Below are 20,078 nucleotides of genomic sequence, written 5' to 3'. Positions count from 1 at the left end.
CACCATGAGAGAAATAAACTGCCTATACACATATAAAAAATAAAAGTAGTCAGCTGAGCTCACCTCTGTGCAGTTCTCTTCTGTGGATGCCAAGGTCTGGCAGTGCCTGGAAGACTCACTACATACAACTTGAGCAAATCTCCTGCACGTGTTGAACTTGAGTTGAGACAGAGAGAGACCCGGGTGAAAACATGCAAGTGCTCGTCAGGGACGACCTGTGTTTTTTTTTTAAAGATTATGGATGAAGGACGTCTAAGTGTTAGGCGCTCAAGTCCCACCTTCGCTACGCCTCCAACATGACTCTGCATTTGATACAAATTTTGAACTGAAAAAAAAAAAAAGTCTCTCCGCAAAAGACCTCTAAATTTGGGGACATCTGATAAAACCAATACATGCTCTTAATTCTATCACCAGTAAGGGTTGGTGAAAATATACATGAGGCTTGTATATATACGAAGGGAAGAGTAATGAATTTGCTATACAGGTAATCACCGCAGACAACGCTAAGGGCTAGATAAACTAAAGAGCTTCTGTTTTAGCATGTGTCACTAGTAACTAGGCCCCATTGCATAACTTGGAACCTGTGGTAAATACCTACTTGTACCTGAATGCACACCACTTAATGGCTTACAGGCGATATATTAAAAAAAATCATACTGCCTTTGAATATATAGTATCTAACCCTAACTTAAACAAATACCATAAATGATTCTTTTTAAATAGATTCGTCATTCTTTTCTTTCTTTTTTTCCAGTTCACATCAAAATAAGGAAATGACCGAGCTAAATCAAACTTCGATAACTGTGTTTCTTCTCCTGGGATTCACTAATGTTTCATACCTAAAGACTTTGCTATTTGTGGTATTTTTAGGAATGTATTTGGTGACCCTTCTTGGAAATCTAGGCATCCTCCTACTGATTCACCTGGACCCTCGCCTTCACACCCCTATGTACTTTTTTCTCAGTCACTTGGCCTTTGTTGATCTAGGTTGTTCTTCTACCATTACTCCAAAAACATTAGTCAACTTTCTGTCTGAGAAAAGAACTATTTCATACTTGGGTTGTGCAGCACAGTTGTATTTTTTTGTTGCATTTGCCTGCACAGACAATTTTATCCTGGCGGCGATGGCATACGATCGATATGTGGCAATAAGTAACCCATTGCTGTATCCAGTCATTATGACCAGAAGACTCTGCACCCAGCTGGTGATCTTTTGTTACTTTACAAGCTTTTTGTATTCCCTCATACAGACGGGTACAACCTTCCGATTATCCTTCTGCAGTTCCAATGAGATTAACCATTTCTTCTGTGATTTCCTCCCACTGCTGAAACTTTCTTGCACGGACACACACATCAATGAGGTTGTGCTTCCTTTTTTTGTTGCCTCTGTAACTTTTTCCTCAATTTTGGTAATACTTGTATCCTATATTTCCATCTTCTTTACCATCCTGAGAATGCGCTCTAAAGAGGGAAGACGCAAAGCCTTCTCCACCTGCGCCTCCCATTTAACCAGTGTCACTTTGTTCTATGGGACAGTCCTCTTCATGTATTTAAGACCCACTTCAAGTTATTCCTTGGAGCAGGATAGGATTGTCTCTGTATTCTACACAGTGGTAATTCCTATGTTAAATCCTCTGATCTACAGCCTGAGAAACCAGGAAGTCAAAGCTGCTGTTAGGAAAATCATTTACAGGCATGTCTTCTTTTAGGAAAATCATTTCTGGGGGTGCCCTGGGCACTCAAGTGGTGAGGAGATGAGCAAGGAATCTGCCTGAGAGAGATGTGCAGCTACTGGCAACATTGCCTGCACATCTCTCTCAGACATATTCCTTACCCATCTCCTCACCATCTAAGTGCCCCCAGGACCTGCTTAATGTCTTAGGAAAAGCCCCCCCTCTGGGGATTTGGGAGAGGGTGTCCAGCTGAAATGGCCAATGTGATTATCCCCTTGTTTAGCTACAGTTACCTGGACATGAGAAAACAAAGTAGTTCAAATAAACAGCATTGTGGGTCACAGTATAGGGCTGACTGCCCACCTGCATCACCATTGCCCTCTGTAGCCATCTGTCCCCTGGGGGTTCACAATCTGTGCATAATCCTGCCCACAAATATCTGGTCTGTGGAACAACTGGGATTAATGGGGCTGGATGGTATGTGACATAAGCACTGGTGGAAAATTAGCATTCTGAGCCCCAAGTCCAGCTCCATGCTGGATCCTGGAACCAAGTTCCCGTCACAGATGTCATTTCACAAAGATGATAGGTATACATTTGCACTGCTGCCACTAGGAGGGGGACAGCAGCTACTGATAAAGGCCACATTTGGTCTACTTTAACCATTTCCCTGTCTGTACCTAACAGCTTGCAGCAGGAGCCCAGCCCCATATACCCATTTCCACACCCATTTGGCAGACTTCATACAGCTAATCCAAGTAAAGGTGTATTGTCTCACACTAGCCACCAGTCTGGTACCAACCAGTAGGTGTGCCAAGGTAGTGCTCAGACTAGACTTTCTGTTCAGCATGCTGCCATGCCCTCAACCAGCATGGCTGAGGGATTTGAAAGATGTGCAAACAGCTGCTTCCTATCTACATATTTTCATATTTAAACGACTTATGAAATTAGAGGTGAGGGAAAGAACAAACTATATACAGATATATGGGGGATACATACATGAGGAGGGAAAGGAACTGTTATACATGTGTCTCACAACAGTGACCAGTCAGGTACAAACCAGCACATCTTGCTTGCCATCGCACAGACTAGAGCTTACTCTCCAGCCAATATTCACCACTATTTAACTGGCCAGGAATAGCTCATGGCCGGTTAAATAGCATTTAGTTGGCTAAGCACTAATATTCAGTAGGATGTAGCCAGTTAGCTGTCTATCCGCAAATATTCAAGTGCTGGATGGCTAAGTTTAGCAGCCAAATTGGACTGCTTAAATAGCAGTCCTATCTTGTACTGGCCAATGCTGAATATTCGCATAGCTGGTTAAGTTTGAGCTGACCAAAAAAAAAAGTCAGATATTCAGGGCCAATCAACAGAAAAGGCTCAGCATTGAATATCCTTTGTCAGTGCTGATCGTGGCACTTATGCAGTTTACCTCCAACAGAGGGAAGGGGAATAGTATAGGCACAGTGGCCACACTGAGGCCTTGTCCAGTGCACTACCCCCCCCCCCCCCCCAGCAGGCACATGACCCTCCCACTGGGACTGGTGAGGCCCCCAGAGGGACTACTACCACAAATGGTAGGTGGAAAACAAGCTGATCCTGTGTGGCCCTCAGCAGCAGCTTTAGGAAATCCAACAGCTAGGCCAAGGGCCCCGGCCTCAGGGTCTACTGAACATGAGGACCAGGGCAAGGATTCAGGTACAGGATGCTGAACATTGCCAAACTCCATCCTGGGAATGAGAGGCCATATGCCCAAGGTAAATGCGCTCTACCACACAAATGGAGATGTGGAGGACTACCAAAAAAAAGGAGCCAGCTGAAGAGGGATCTGAAGCGTAAGGCTGGAGACATGCTGCTGGATATGGACCCTCTGGTCCTCACTCCAGTGGAGCACATGGTGCACAGACCCATTTCCAGGGACTCCATTTCCCCCATCTGTCACTCAATTTCTCTGCTTTCTAAGCACTTGTGTATGTTGTTCATGATGGGTTCAGTTCTCACTTTTTGGCATATTTCAAGTTCTTCTTTGCAACTTTGCCTTTATGTTTTCATCTCTCTCTTCTGGTATTCCAGAGTTTTAATTTTTGTCCGTTCTTTCTCTGTCAATAATTGCTCTGTTGGTCCTCTGTTCTCTCCTCCCTCCCCCCCCCCCCCCCCCCCCAATATTCAGTGCTATTTAACCAGCCAGGAACGACCTGGCTGGTTAAATAGTGTTTAGCTGGCTAACCACCAATATTCAATGGGAAATAGCTGGTTATCTCCACTGAATATTCACGGTTAATGGCTAGCCAGCTATCCAGGCAAATCGGACCACATAAATAGCAGTCATATCTTTGCCCAGTACTAACTTAACTGGCCAGTGCTGAATATTCACATAGCTGGTTAAATTAAACTGGCCCAAAACCCCCCAGATATTCAATACCGGTCACCGGAAACAGCCCAGCATTGAATATCCAGGGTCAGCACTGACCACAGCACTTATGCAGGCTGCCTCCTGCCGGCTGAATATTGGGCCCTTTTCTTTTTTCACTGCAGTTGCTTCTTAGATGTATTTGCACCAATTGTGCTGAATACCTCCAAACAGAGCTTCTTTCATACCCAGCAAGTGATCATACATCCTGCTGCATTTCAGTTCGCTCACTTCCGATTCTAATGAACATTTCTTTTCAGACAAAATCAGAAACCACAAAATCAGTTTTTATACCTTTCTCTCCCCGCACTGCCACTAAGTACATAAGTGTTGCCTCACTGGGACAGACTAAAGGTCCATCAAGCCCAGCATCCTGTTTCCAACAGTGGCCAATCCAGGTCACAAATACCTTGCAAGATCCCAAAAAAGTTCAAAACATTTTATGCTGCTTATCCCAGAAATAAGCAGTGGATTTCCCCCAAGTTCATTTTAATAATGGTCTATGGACTTTTCCATTAAGAAGCCATCCAAACCTTTTTTAAACCCCGCTAAGCTAACCACCTTTACCATATTCTCTGAAAGTCAGCCTCCTTACATGTGGCTGAATTTGTATGCAGCTTCATTAGTTCATATGGAGGGGCATAATCGAACGGCACCGACCAAATAGATGGCCGGCCATCTTCGGGGCCGGCTCCACGAACGGGCGGAGCCAAGCGTATTTTCGAAATACGCTTGGTGCCGGCCAAATCGCTCGCCGGATTTGGAACAGGATCACCAGCAGATTGCTGGGTTTAGATAAGATGGCCAGCTCCGATTTTCAGCCATAATGGAAACCGGACCCGGCCATCTCAAACCCGGCGAAATGCAAGGCATTTGGCCATGGGATGAGCCAGCATTTGTAGTGCACTGGCCCCCCTGACATGCCAGGACACCAACTGGGCACCCTAGGGGGCAATTAAAAAATCTTTAAAAAAACAAAACAAAATTAGCTTCCAGGTGCATAGCACCCTTCCCTTGTGTGCTGAGCCCCCCAGATCCCACTGCCCATAAGTCTACACCATTACCATAGCCCTAAGGGGTGAAGGGGGGCACCTACATGTGGGTATAGTGGGTTTTGGGAGGTTTTGGAGGGCTCAACATTAACCACCACAAGTGTAACAGGTGGGGGGGGATGGGCCTGGGTCCACCTGCCTGAAGTGCAGTGCACCCACTAAAAACTGCTCCAGGGACCTGCATACTGCTGTCAGGGAGCTGGGTATGACATTTGAGGCTGGCATACAGGCTGGCAAAAAATGTTTTAATTTTTTTTGTGTGGGAGGGGGTTGGTGACCACTGGGGGAGTAAGGGGAGGTGATCCCTGCTTCCCTCCGGTGGTCATCTAGTCAATTGGGGCTCTTTTTTGGGACTTGGTCCTAAAAGTACATGGACCAAGTCCAGCCAGCGAAATGCTTGTTCGAGCCGGCCTTTTTTTTCATAATAAGGTGAAGCCGGCCATCTTGTAACCCCGCCCCGCCCCCTTCCTGCCTTCGCTACCCTACCAACACGCCCCCTTGAAGGTTGGCCGGCGCCGCAACAAAAAAGCAATTGGTTAGCACAGAATTACTGAGGAGACCGTGCCACATAGAAAACAGTTAGCAGTAAGTTCTCACACACTAATGTTTATTAGTATGGCAACACTAGCACAGGGCCATTAATACCAAAAATGGAAAATCATCCATTTTACTGCTGTGGTAAAAATGGCTTTAAACCATGGAAAAAAAACCCACATAACAGTGCACAAAGACCACTTTTTACCACAACTTAGTAAAAGAACCTCTAAGGCATTCATTTACTTCCACTAACCAATAGGTCCAAAGTGTGTGGACATTTTTTATACAACATCAAAAATGTTACAAACAAGAGAAGTGACAAATAAATGTTGAATAATGATGTCACAAGTATAGATCCCTGAGGGACTTCACAGTTCAAAGAATAAGTCTGATATTGCTTGACACATAGCTAGTATCATAAGAAAATCAAACAAATATGGGTTTTCTCTATCTATTTTAGTCTGGAATGCAAGGGATTTCCAAATCATTATATGGTAGGAAAGTTGAACTGTTGATGATATTAGTTGTGATGAATGCATTAATTTATTAACTGCAATTTAAAAATTCAATAGTGGCTAATAAATTTGACTGCTTCTAGCGTTTTCTCCTTTCCAGAGCCGCCATTTCTTCTCCTTCCATCAGCCCACATTTCATCATGACTGGCCAGCTAAGTGGCCTTTTGATTGGCTCTTTCCCTAGGGAGCCAAGGAGGAAATCCCTTGCTTACTTCTGGGATAAGAAGCATAAAGTGTGTTGTACTGTTTTGAGATCTTGGTGATCCCATTATACTAAGGCTAAATGTGCCTCATATCAATGGTCCTCTATGCCTTCAGACAGCTGATTGCGAAACTCTGGCCAAAGTCGGTGTGATGGACTGACCACTTGCACATTACCTGTTCTACTTGATAATTAAGTTGAGTAAAAATTGTTTCCATGTTTGGGGATCCACTTGAAGTCAGTTCTGTGAAGTCAGCATTTTTACACTTCAGTTTTGGAGTTAGAAGGGATTTTTTTGGAGCCCATGAAGATTAAACAGCCCGTTGACTTCATTGCTGGTTGGACTGCCTCTCTTACTGTCTAGGATTCCACCCACGTTGTTTTTCAACGTTGTTTTTGGATGGTTGGTTGGGCTTTCTGCTGAGGCTTTTTTCCTCTTTTCTTCAAAAGGAAATATTGAACTTTATAGCTAAAATATGCTGCAATGCACTTCACAGAACCATAGTTATACATATAGAAAAATACTTTGGTGCCAATATATGAGAGAAACATTAGAGGTTATACAGTACTGTTTTGAGATCTTGCCAGGTACTTGTGACCTGGATTGGCCACTGTTGGAAACAGGATACTTGGGCTTGATGGACTTTTAGTTTGTCACAGTATGGCAACACTTATGTACTTACGCTGGGGAGTTGCTGGATATAAGTGCCAACTCTGTTCTGACTCTGGCCCTGGAGCTGGTTTCAGCTTAGGTGGTTAGAAGAAATATTCAGTAGCACTATCCGGTTAAGTGCGGCTGAATATTTATTTTGTTTATTTTTTATCTAAAACTTACTATACCGCTTTAACTGACGGGCAGGAGAAAGCAGTGTACAGGCTACATATAACATTTTTAAAACCCCCTACAAAATGAGTAACTTGGAGGGGCATAATCGAATGGGGGTGCCCATCTATAAGGGCGCCCATCTGGCCCCATAAAGCAGCATACCCGACCGTATTATCGAAACAAGATGGGTGGCCATCTTTCGTTTCGATACTACAGTCGGCGCCGGCCAAATCTCAACATTTGGGCCACCCTTAGAGATGGCCGACATTGGTTTTCGCCGATAATGGAAACTAATGGCGACCATCTCAAACCCAGCCAAATCCAAGCCATTTGGTCATGGGAGGAGCCAGCATTTGTAGTGCACTGGTCCCCCTCACATGCCAGGACACCAACTGGGCACCCTAGGGGGCACTGCAGTAGACTTCACAAATTGCTCCCAGGTGCATAGCTCCCTTACCTTGTGTGCTGAGCCCCCCCAAAACCCACTCCCCACAACTGTACACCACTACCATAGCCCTTTCGGGTGAAGGAGGCACCTATATGTGGGTACAGTGGGTTTCTGATGGGTTTTGGAAGGCTCATTGTTTCCTCCACAAACATAACAGGTAGGGGGGTATGGGCCTGGGTCCGCCTGTCAGAAGTGCACTGCAGTACCCACTAAAAACTGCTCCAGGGACCTGCATAGTGCTGTGATGGAGCTAGGTATGACATTTGAGGCTGGCATAGAGGCTGGCAAAAAAATGTTTTTTAATTTTTAATTTTTGGGTGGGAGGGGGTTGGTGACCACTGAGGGAGTAAGGGGAGGTGATTCCCGATTCCCTCCGGTGGTCATCTGGTCAGTTCGGGCACCTTTTCAAGGCTTGGTCATGAACAAAATGGGACCAAGTAAAGTCGGCCAAATGCTGTCAGGGCCAGCCTTCGTTTTTCCATTATCGGCCGAGGACGGCCATCTCTTAACCACGCTCCCGTCCTGCCTTCGGTACACTGCCAACATGCCCCCTTGAACTTTGGCCGTCCCTGCGACGGAAAGCAGTTGAAGCCGGCCAAAATTGGCTTTCGATTATACCGATTTGGCCGGCCTTAGGAGAAGGCCGGCCATCTCCCGATTTGTGTCGGAAGATGGCCGCTCTTCTCCTTAAAAAATAAGCAGGATATTAACATAGTAAATGACAGCAGATAAAGACCTGAATGGTCCATCCAGTGTGCCCAACAAGATAAACTCAATTTTACATGGTATGTGATACTTTATATGTATTCCCGAGTTTGATTTGTCCTTGTCCTTCTCAGGGCACAGATCGTAAAAGTCTGCCCAGCACTGTTCTTGTACTAAAAGTTCTGAAGCTAACATCAAAGCCCCTTAAAATTTACACTACAGCCCATCCCTTATTGAGTTATGATCATGGCATAGACTGTATAAGTCTTCCCAGCACTGGTTTTGCTTCCCAATTACCAGCATTGCCACCTGATCTCCTCTAATAGATATGAGATAGGCATTCATCATCAAAGAATCAATTACTGCAAACATATGCCAGGGCAAGGTGATCAAGGACAACAAGAACTTACCCAAACCGTATGCCTTAAGCTTGTTGGAATACTCAGGTTTTAATTGCAGACAAAAGGGGACAATAATCAGACCACGAGAGGGAGCCGGGCTAACTCTCGCGGTCGGCGGTCAGCCTGGAAATTCAATGCCAGGCTGTTTCTGGTGACCGGCATTGAATATCCAGTTTAAACTTAACCGGCTAAGTTGATATTCAGAGATAGACAGTTAAGTTTAAACAGGCAAAGATGTTCCAGCTATTTAAGTGGCCCGATGGGACAACTTACAGTAGTCAGCTATGTACAGAATATCCGGGGATAGCCGGTTATCTCCTAGCTGCTAACCGAGAATATTCAGCAGGGGATAGCCAGTTATCCCCCGCTAGATAACAGGTTATGTGCCATTTAACCAGCCAGGTGTCATTCCTGGCTGGTTAAATGGTTTTGAATATCGGGGTGGTGTGTGTGGGGGGGTGGGGGGGACATTTTAGGGATAGTTTGCTGTGGATGGCAGATGAAATTTAATGAGGACAAACGCAGGATGATGCACACTGGAAAGAATGATCCGAATCATAGTTACCTGATGCTAGGGACCAACACCCAAGAAAAAGATCTAGGTATCTTTGTAGATAATATGTTGAAATCTTCTGCTCAGTGTGTGGTGGTGGACAAAAAAGCAAACAGGATGCTAGGAATTATTAGGAAAGGGATGGTAAATAAGACCGAAAATACTATAATGCCTCTGCACTGCTTCATAGTGCAACTTCATCTTGAGTATTGCGTTCGGTTCTAGTGGCCATATCTCAAAAGAGGTATAGTGGAATTAGAAAAGGTTTGAAGAAGAACGACAAAAATGATAAAGGGGATGGAACTCCTCTCGTATGAAGAAAGGCTAAAGAGGTTAGGGCTCTTCAGCTTGGAAAAGAGATGGATGAGGAGAGATATGATTGAGGTTTACAAAATCCTGAGTGGTGTAGAAGTAGTAGAAGTGAATTGATTTTTTTACTCGTTCCAAAAGTACAAAGGCTAGGGGGCACTCAAAGAAGTTACATGGAAATACTTTAAAAACAAATAGGAAGAAATATTTTTTCACTCAATGAATAGTTAAGCTCTGGAACTCCTTGTGGGATAATGCAGTAACAGTGGTTAGTGTATCTGGGTTTAAAAAAGGTTTGGATAAGTTCCTGGAGGAAAAGTCCACAGTCTGCTATTAAGACAGATATGGGGAAGCTACTGTTTGCCCTGGGATTGGTAGCATGGAATATTGCTACTATTTGCTTTCTGCCAGGTACTTGTGACCTGAATTGGTCACTGTTGGAAACAGGATGCTGGGCTAGATGGACCATTTGTCTGACTCAGTAGACTAGTCTTATGTTCTAATAGTAAGGCATTCCAGAGTGCAGGAGCAGTGAAAAAAAGGCATTCCTCTGGATTCTATATATGGCACCTATAATTGTGTGCCCAAATGTGGGCATGCACATTTTGAGTAATGAGATGATAACTAGCAACAATTGGGTGTTAACAAGCAATTGTTGCAGTTAATTGGCTCCAATTAGGATTTATACGTGCATCTTGCTAAGCGCTATTCTATAAAGATGTGCGTGCAGATCATTTAGCGTGTAACTAAAAAGGGGGCATGGCCATGGGAGGGGCATGGCCAGGTCAGTAATAAATCTCTTCACCACTGAGTTTTATTCAGCAGCAGTCTTATTGATGTTCAGATTCCTCATTTGACAAGTTAGACTTAAAATGGATGCTTTTCAGACTTTGAACATAAGCTCACTGTTATAATATTACTCCCCATGTTACAGCTGTTATACCTGTAGATATAACTCTCCTTTCCAAAACTGATTACGTTATTAAACCTTAAATTTGAAATCGGTTCAGACCAGCCCTAGTATAGCCTGTGGTGTCTGTGCTACATTTAAGCTGCCACTTGATAACAGGTTTAAAAAAAAAAGTATCATAAGAATAGCCATACTGAGTCAGACTAATGGTCCATCTAGCCCAGTATCCCTTTTCAAACAGTGGCCAATCCAGATCACAAGTACCTGGCAGTAGTGTCGTAGCCAGACCTTGATGTGTGTGTGGGGGGGGGGGGGGGGGGGAGTCCAGAGCCGAAAGTGAAGGAACATTTTGCCCCACCCCCACCCTGCCGCTTCCCCCTTCCCACTGCTGCAGCCGCCGCTGCCGCCTCACATACATTGGCTGGCGTGGGTCCACAACCCTCGCCAGCTGAAGCATTTGTCCAGCGCTGATCTCTGTCACAGTGCCTGCCCTGCTCTTCCCTTCACATCGTGTGCATTCTCGTTTTAATTAAATTGAACATGCGCAACTTGTCACGCATGCTCAGTTTCACTAAAATGAGCATGCATGTGACATGAGGGGATGAGCAGGGCAGGCAATGCTGCAGAGAGCTGGAGACCAGCGCTGGACAAACGCTTTAGCTGGTGGGAGTTGAGGACCCCCCAGCACCAAACCCAGGGATCCCAGAGAGCCAATTTGGGGGGCCCAGACCCCCATGGCCCTCCATAGCTATGCCACTACCTGGCAGAAACGTAAACAGTGGCAACATTCCATGCTACCAATCCCAGGGCAAGCAGTGGCTTCCCGCATGTCTTTCTCTACTGCAGACCATGGACTTTTCCACCAGAAACTTGTCCAGACCTTTTTAAAACCCAGATATGCTAACCATTGTTACCACATCCTCTGACAAGTTCCAGAGCTTAACTTTTCTTTGACTGAAAAAATATTTTCTCCTATTTGTTGTAAAAGTATTTCCATGTAACTTCACTGAGTGACCTCTAGTCTTTGTACTTTTTGAAAGAGTAAAAAATTAATTCTCTTTTACTAGTTCTACACCACTTAGGATGTTGTAGACCTCAATCATATCTCTCCTCATCCGTCTCTTTTCCAAGCTGAAGAGCCCTAACCTCTTTAGCCTTTCCTCCTACAAGAGGAGTTCCATCCCCTTCATAATTTTGGGCACTCTTCTTTGAAACTATTCTAATTCCGCTATATCTCTCTTGAGTTATGTTGACCAGAATTGAATGCAATACTGAAGGTGTGGTCGCACTATGGAGTGATATAGAGGCATTATAGTATTCTTACTCTTATTTATTTGTGTACAATGACACCTGGATCTTTTACTTGGGTGCTGACTTCCAAGGTGGACCCTAGCATCAGGTAATTATGATTTGGATTATTCTTTCCCAATGTGCGCTACTTTGCATTTGTCCATATTTAATTTCATCTGCCATTTGGATGCCACAGTCTTCCAATTTCCTAAGGTCTTACTGTAATTTTTCACAGTCCGCATGTGTTTTAATAACTTTGAATAGTTTTGTATCATCTGCAAATTTAATCACCTCTCTTATCTTTCTGATTTCCATATCATTTGACCGGACGGGATCCACACCAGGATATTGAGAGGTTCTGGCGGATCCTCTTAAAGATTTGTTTAATATATCTTTGCAGACGGGAGAGGTTCTGAGGGATTGGAGAATGTCAGATGTGGTCCCTCTTCACAAGAGTGGTGATAGGGAGGAAGCTGGAAACTACAGGCCGGTAAGCCTCACTTCGGATATTGGAAAAGTAATGGAAACGATGCTGAAGGAAAGGATAGTGAATTTCCTGGAAGCCAATAAGTTGCAAGATCCGAGACAACATGGTTTTACCAAAGGGAAATCGTGCCAAACAAATCTCATTGAGTTCTTTGATTAGGTGACAGGAGAATTGAATCAGGGACGAGCTATGGATGTAATCTACTTAGATTTCAGCAAAGCTTTTGACACGGTTCCCCACAGGAGGCTCTTAAATAAACTGGATGGGCTGAAGATAGGACCCGAAGTGGTGAACTGGATTAGGAACTGGTTGACGGACAGACACCAGAGGGTGGTGGTGAATGGAATTCGCTCAGAGGAGGGAAAGGTGAGTAGTGGAGTGCCTCAGGGATTGGTGCTGGGGCCGATTCTGTTCAATATATTTGTGAGTGACATTGCCGAAGAGTTAGAAGGTAAAGTTTGCCTATTTGCGGATGATACTAAGATCTGTAACAGAATGGACACCCGGGAGGGAGTGGAAAACATGAAAAAGGATCTGAGGAAGCTAGAAGAATGGTCTAAGGTTTGGCAATTAAAATTCAATGTGAAGAAATGCAAAGTGATGCACTTAGGGAATAGAAATCCACGGAAGACTATGTGTGAGGCGGGGAGAGTCTGATACGTACGGACGCAGAGAGGGATCTTGGGGTGATAGTATCTGAGGATTTGAAGGCGATGAAACAGTGTGACAAGGCGGTGGCCGTAGCTAGAAGGTTGTTAGGCTGTATAGAGAGAGGTGTGACCAGCAGAAGAAAGGGGGTGTTGATGCCCCTGTATAAGTCATTGGTGAGGCCCCACCTGGAGTATTGTGTTCAGTTTTGCTTATCTTGCTAAGGATGTAAAAAGAATTGAAGCGGTGCAAAGAAAAGCTATGAGAATGGTATGGGATTTGCGTTACAAGACTTATGAGGAGAGACTTGCTGAACTAAACATGTATACTCTGGAGGAAAGGAGAAACAGGGGTGATATGATACAGATGTTAAAATATTTGAAAGGTATTAATCTGCAAACGAACCTTTTCCGGAGATGCGAAGGCGGTAGAACGAGAGGACATGAAATGAGATTGAAGGGGGGCAGACTCAAGAAAAATGTCAGGAAGTATTTTTTCACGGAGAGAGTAGTGGATGCTTGGAATGCCCTCCCGCGGGAGGTGGTGGAAATGAAAACGGTAACGGAATTCAAACATGTGTGGGATAAGCATAAAGGAATTCTGTGCAGAAGGAGTGGATCCTCAGGAGCTTAGTTGAGATCGGGTGGCAGAGCCGGTGGTGGGAGGCGGGACTGGTGGTTGGGAGGCGGGGATAGTGCTGGGCAGACTTATACGGTCCGTGCCAGAGCCGGTGGTGGGAGGCGGGACTGGTGGTTGGGAGGCGGGGATAGTGCTGGGCAGACTTATACGGTCCGTGCCAGAGCCGGTGGTGGGAGGCGGGACTGGTGGTTGGGAGGCGGGGATAGTGCTGGGCAGACTTATACGGTCTGTGCCAGAGTCAGTGGTGGGAGGCAGGGATAGTGCTGAGCAGACTTATACGGTCTGTGCCAGAGCCGGTGGTGGGAGGCGGGGCTGGTGGTTGGGAGGAGGGGATAGTGCTGGGCAGACTTATACAGTCTGTGCCCTGAAGAGGACAGGTACAATTCAAAGTAGGGTATACAGAAAAAGTAGCACATATGAGTTTATCTTGTTGGGCAGACTGGATGGACCATGCAGGTCTTTTTCTGCCGTCATCTACTATGTTACTATGAGGGGCATAATGGAACAGAAACGCCTATCTCCATGGGCGTTAATCTCCGAGAACGGGTCCGTGAAGGGGCGGAGTGAACCGTATTTTCATAAAAAAATAGACGCCCATGGTTTATTCGCCAAGGTGTGAGCTGGGCGTTTTTGCTTTTCAGCGATAATGGAAAATGAAATCGCCCAGCTCAAAAACGAATAAATCCAAGGCATTTGTTCGTGGGAGGGGCCAGGATTCATAGTGCACTGGTCCCCCTCACATGCCAGGACACCAACCGGGCACCCTAGGGGGCACTTTTACAAAAACAAAAAAACAGGTAAAAGAGCTCCCAGGTGCATAGCACCCTTCCCTTGGGTGTTGAGCCCCCCAAATCCCCCTCAAAACCCACTGCCCACAAGTCTACACCATTACTATAGCCCTAAGAGGTGAAGGGGGGCACCTACATGTGGGTACAGTGGGTTTGGGGGGGGTTGGACGACTAAGCATTAAGCAGCACAATTGTAACAGGTAGGGGGGGATGGGCCTGGGTCCACCTGCCTGACGTCCACTGCACCCCCTAACAACTGCTCCAGGGACCTGCATACTGCTGCTTGGGAGGAGGGTATGACATTTGAGGGTGAAAGTAAAAAGTTGTGAAACATCATTTTTTTGTGGTGGGAGGGGGTTAGTGACCACTGGGGGAGTCAGGGAGGTCATCCCCGACTCCCTCTGGGGGTCATCTGGTCATTTAGGGCACTTTTTGGGGCCTTATTCGTGAAAAAACAGGGTCCAGGAAAAGTGCCCTAAATTCTAGCTACAAACGCATCCATTATCGGCGAAAGGCGCCCATCTCTGTTCGGGTGATAACCACGCCCCAGTTCCGCCTTCACCACGCCTCCGACACGCCCCCGTCCACTTTGTCCGCATCCGCGACGGAGTGCAGTTGAAAGCGTCCAAAGTTCGGCTTTCGATTATACCGCTTTATTTGTTTTTGTGAGAAAGACGCCCATCTCCCGATTTAGGTCGGAACTTGGGCGTTTTTCTCGTTCGATTATAAGCTGGCCAGTTACCCAGTACAGATCACTGTGGCACTCCACTAGCCACCCTTCTCCATTGAGAATAAGGGCCATTTAACCCTACATTCTGTTTTCTTTCCAATAACCAATTCCTAATGCATACTCCTATCCCATGACTCCTTAATTTTCTCAGGAATTTTTCATGAGGAACTTTTTCAAAAGCTTTCTGAAAATCTAGATACACTACATCAACCAGCTCACCTTTATCAACATGTTTATTCATACCTTTAAAGAAATGAGGCAAGACTTCCCTTGGCTGAATCCATGCTTACTCCGTCCCATTAAGCCATGTTGGTCTATGTGTTTCCACTATTTTGCCCAGCAATGAAGTCAGGCTTGCCAGTCTGTAATTTCCCAGATCACCCCTGGAACCCTTTTTAAAAAGTCAGTGTTACATTGACCATCCTCCAATATTCATGTACTGGATGATTTTAACAACAGGTTACAGATCAATAACAACAAATCAGCAATTTAATGTTTCAGTTCTTTCAGTACCCTAGGCCACATGCCATCTGGTCCAGGTGATTTACTCCTCTTTAATTTGTCAGTTTGGCTTAATGCGTCTTCTATGTTCATTGAGATTTCTTTCAGTTTATCTGCATTGTCACCCTTGAAAGCTATTTCTGGTACACGTACTTAGCATCTTCTTCTGTAAAGACTGAAGCAAAAAATTCATTCAGTCTCTCCGCAATGGCCTTGTCCTCTCTGAGTGTCCCTTTTGCTCCTTTTCTGCTTCTGATATACCTGAAAAAGTTGTTACTATCATTATTTGTCTCTGTGGCATGTTTCTCTTCCTATTTTCTTTTAGCCTTCTTTATCAATGCTTTGCATCTAACTTGCTAGTGCTTATGCTGCTTCATATTTTCTTTATTCGGGTCCTTTTTCCATTCTTTGAAGGATGTTCTTTTGGCTCTAATAGCTTCATTTACTTCACCTTTTAATCATGTTGGCAGTTGTTTGCTCTTCTTTCCACCTTTGTAAATATGTGGAATACATCTGGTCTGGACTTCCAAGATGGTATTTTTTAACAACATCTATACCTGATTTAAAGTTCTAACCTTTGCAGCTGATCCTTTTAACTTCTTTAAACCATTTTCCTCATTTTATCATAGTTGTCCTTTCGAAAATTAAATGCTGCTGTAGTAGATTTCCTTTGTGACTTCACTCCAGATATTAGCTCATACTATACCCCAGGGGCGTAGCCAGACCTCACGGTGGGAGGGGGGCCAGAGCCCAAGGTGGGGGGGGGGCACATTTTAGTCTGCTACCCCACTGCCTCACCACTCCCCCTCACCTCGCCGCTTCCCTTCACTGCCTCATCGCTCCCCCCGCCGCACCCCACAGTAGCAAATATCTTTGCTGGTGGGGGTCCCGAAATGAGCATGCTAAGTTTCACTTAAAGGAATGTGCAGGACATCAGGAGAAAGAAAGAGCATAGGGCAGGGAATGCAGCGCGCCGGAGACCAGCGCGGAAGAAGGCTTTGGCTGGTGAGGGTTGGGAACCCTTGCCAGCAAAACCAGGGGCCCAGATGAAATTTGAGGGAGGGGCCAGGCCCCCGTGGCCCCACCTAGCTATGCCACTGCTATACCCTGCATTCCACTAAGGACTAAATCTAAAATAGCAACTCCTCTTGTCAGGTCCTGGACCAGTTGCTCCAAGAAGCAGTCATTTATTATGTCTAGGACTTTTTCCTCTCTGGCGCTCTCTGGTGTAACATTTATCTAATCAATATTGGGGTAATTGAAATCACACATTAATATATCAATTTGCCAGCTTTCCTAGTTTCTGTAAACATTTCTTCATCTGTCTGATTGTTCTGTCTTGGTGGACGGTAGTACAGCCCTACCAGTATACTCCTTCCCTTTACATATGGAATTTCTATCAAAAGATTCCATGCTGCTATCTATTTCATGCAGAGTGTTTATTTTGTTTGTCTCAATTCCCTCTTCAACATACAGTGCAACCCCCTCCAATCTGATCCATTCTATCGTTGCAATATAACTTATACTGTGTTAACACAGTGTCCCATTGATTGTCCTCCTTCCACCAGGTCTCTGAGATGCCTATTGTATGTACCTCTTCATTTAGTGATATATATTCAAACTCTCCCATCTTAATATTTTAGGCTTCTAGCATTTATATATAGACAATTCAAATTCTGTTTTTTTCCTTATATCTACAAGCTGCTTAGAATTTGACGGGGATAATTTGCATCCTTTACTCTGCTCTCTCCTTAATACACTTGGCTGTCTTTCACCATTGTTGAAACATCTCTATTGGGATTCCCTAAATGTCCTGTTTCAATAGTACCTTTCAAGGATACTCCACTCCAAACCATGCACTCCTGGGCAACTGTCGGCTTTCCCCTCCATCTTAGTTTAAAAGCTTCTCTATCTCCTTTATAAATGTTAGTTCCAGCAGCCTGGTTCCATCCCAGTTATTGTGGAGTCCATCCTTCTGGAATAGGCTCCCTCTTTCCTAGAATGTTGTCCAGTTCCTAACAAATCTAAATCCCTCATCCCTGCTCTATTGTCTCAACCGTGCATTGAGACTTTGGATCTCTGCCTGCCTCTTGGGTCCTGCACATGGAATGGGAAGCAATTCCAAAAATGCTACCTTGGAGGATCTGGATTTCAGCTTTCTACCTAAGAGCCTAAATTTGGCTTCCACAATCTCCCTCCCACATTTTCCTACGTATCCCATGTATTAAAACATAAGGTGCAATTTTCCAAAGATTTTCCAAGAAACTTTGGGAATTACCTGGACAAATCTTTTCTTTTTGATTTCTTGCCCATGCAGACCAGTTAATTTTAGACAAGGCAACTACCTCACCAAAAATTAACTGATTAAGGGCTTGATTTATTACAAGACACAATCACATTATGGTGCATTAATGCATTATGGGCAGGATTCAGTAAATGGTGCTAAAAGGTAGGCACTGGCAAAAATTCACACTCAGCACCAATCTATAAAAGGTGGTCAGGGCCCATAGCTATGTCCCTTTTAAACTGCATGCTTTAGAATCTAGACGCAGGTCATTACAGAATATGCTTAGCGAGTAATGCGCGTAAAATCTAATTACTGCCAATTAATGCTCATTATAACTTGTTAGGTGCTGTTAAAAATGTTGATTGGCTTGTTAAACCAATTAAGTTACATGCATTGTTATGGATTATGTTTAGATTTCTGCACAGATCACTAAGCATGCTGTATAGAATACGGCAGAAGGCCTTACGCCAACTGAAACCTGGTATAAATCCTGGCATGCAACTTGGGCAAACAGCCCCCAATTACTGCGCGTAATTCTTTGGAACACCCCTGACCCACCCATGCCCCTCCCATATCCACACCCCCTTTAGGGTTGCACGTGAGATTTGGGTGCAGATCTTTATAGAATCACTTAAATCCAAATTGCTTATTATGTGCTGTTATGAATGTTGGTTAACTTGTTAAGCCAATTAAGTTATGTGTATTGTTATGGAATACGCTTAGATTCTGGCGCAGAACACTAGGTGCTAAATAGAATTCAGCATCAAATGTACACATGCTAACCTCATAATTAAAAAAAAAAATTTTGAGTGGGCATGTCAGGGAGATGGAGAGTGGGCATTCCTGTGCTAATCAATTAGCGTAGTTACATTACTGCACACTAACTGATTAGCAGAGCTCTAAAGGCAGTAGAAGAGAGAGGCATGCCCAAATTTTCAATGAAATGATTGAGCTTGGCCACCAAAATACCTGTTCTAAAGTTAATTGGATGAATTAGCCAAAAATGAAGACATTATAATGCCTTGTATCGCTCCATGGTGTGACCGCGTCTCAAATATTGTGTTTGATTCTGGTCACCGCATCTCAAAAAAGATATAGTGGAATTAGAAAAAGTACAGAGAAGGGCGATGAAAATGATAAAGGGGACGGGGCAACTTCCCTATGAGGAAAGGCTAAAGCTGCAAGGGCTCTTCAGTTTGGAGAAAAGATGGCTGAGGGAAGATATGATAGATGTCTATAAAATAATGAGTGGAGTGGAACGGGTAGATGTGAATCGCTAGTTTACTCTTTCCAAAAGTACTAGGACTAGGGGGCAAGCAATGAAGCTACAAAGTAGTAAATTTAAAATAAATCGGAGAAAATATTTCTTCACTCAATGTGTAATTAAACTCTGAAATTTGTTGCCAGAGTGTGTAGTAAAAGCAGTTAACTTAGTGGGGTTTAAAAAAGGTTTGGATAGCTTCCTAAAGGAAAAGTACATAGACCACCATTAAAATGGACTTGGGGAAAATCCACTCTTATTTCTAGGAAAAGCAGCATAAAATGTATTGTACTGTTTTGGGATCTTGCCAGGTACTTGTGACCTGGATTGGCCACTGTTGGAAATGGGATGCTGGGCTTGATGGACCTTGATGGTCTGTCCCAGTATGGCAGTACTTATGTAATTTTGACTGGATATACTGCAACTCAATATTGGCCACAGGGTTAATAGTTTTGATTGTTTTTAGACTAGGTTGATCTGGTCCTAGTTTTATCTCATTGAAGAAATGAATTCCTCTATTTTATCTCTCTTAGAAAGTCAGAATTACATGCCCACATATGTAATTGGGTTAAAAAAAAAAAAAAAGGGCTAGGATCCACCTTCCCTGAAACAACAGAATTGATCAGTGGTTTTACTAACAACTCATTTATAGCTCTGACCTATCACACACACACACAAAAAAGAGAAACCTGAAAAACAGATTACATTTTGAGATTTCAATATTTGAAAGAGATGGTGACGATTTTTGGTTTATTAATGGGTTATTCTTTTTTTTCCAGCTTTCATCATACTAAGTAAATGGCAGAAGAAAATCAAACTTCAGTGACTGAATTTGTTCTCCTTGGATTCACCAATATTCCACACCTGAAGATTGCGCTATTTTTCTTATTTTTGGTAATATATATA

General features: G+C 44.2%; 1 protein-coding gene across 2 annotated transcripts; it reads left to right on the top strand.

Moving 5' to 3' along the window:
• The first annotated feature begins 761 nt into the window (after positions 1–761).
• Positions 762–5,384, top strand: LOC115481983 (olfactory receptor 1020-like). 2 transcript variants are annotated; one of them, XM_030221503.1, is made up of 2 exons: positions 774–1,683; positions 5,365–5,384. In XM_030221503.1, the coding sequence occupies exons 1-2, from the start codon at positions 774–776 to the stop codon at positions 5,382–5,384; spliced, it is 930 nt and encodes a 309-aa protein (XP_030077363.1). The 2 variants fall into 2 exon arrangements, with proteins under 2 accessions (XP_030077371.1, XP_030077363.1); XM_030221511.1 differs by lacking the exon at positions 5,365–5,384 and having other exon boundaries at positions 762–1,709.
• Positions 5,385–20,078: the final 14,694 nt, after the last annotated feature.

Source organism: Microcaecilia unicolor, chromosome 1, assembly GCF_901765095.1.
Source record: "Microcaecilia unicolor chromosome 1, aMicUni1.1, whole genome shotgun sequence".
NCBI classification, from domain to species: Eukaryota; Metazoa; Chordata; class Amphibia; order Gymnophiona; family Siphonopidae; genus Microcaecilia; species Microcaecilia unicolor.
The sequence above is the reverse complement of the archived record's forward strand: the minus strand, read 5'-3'. Positions and strand labels throughout refer to the sequence as shown.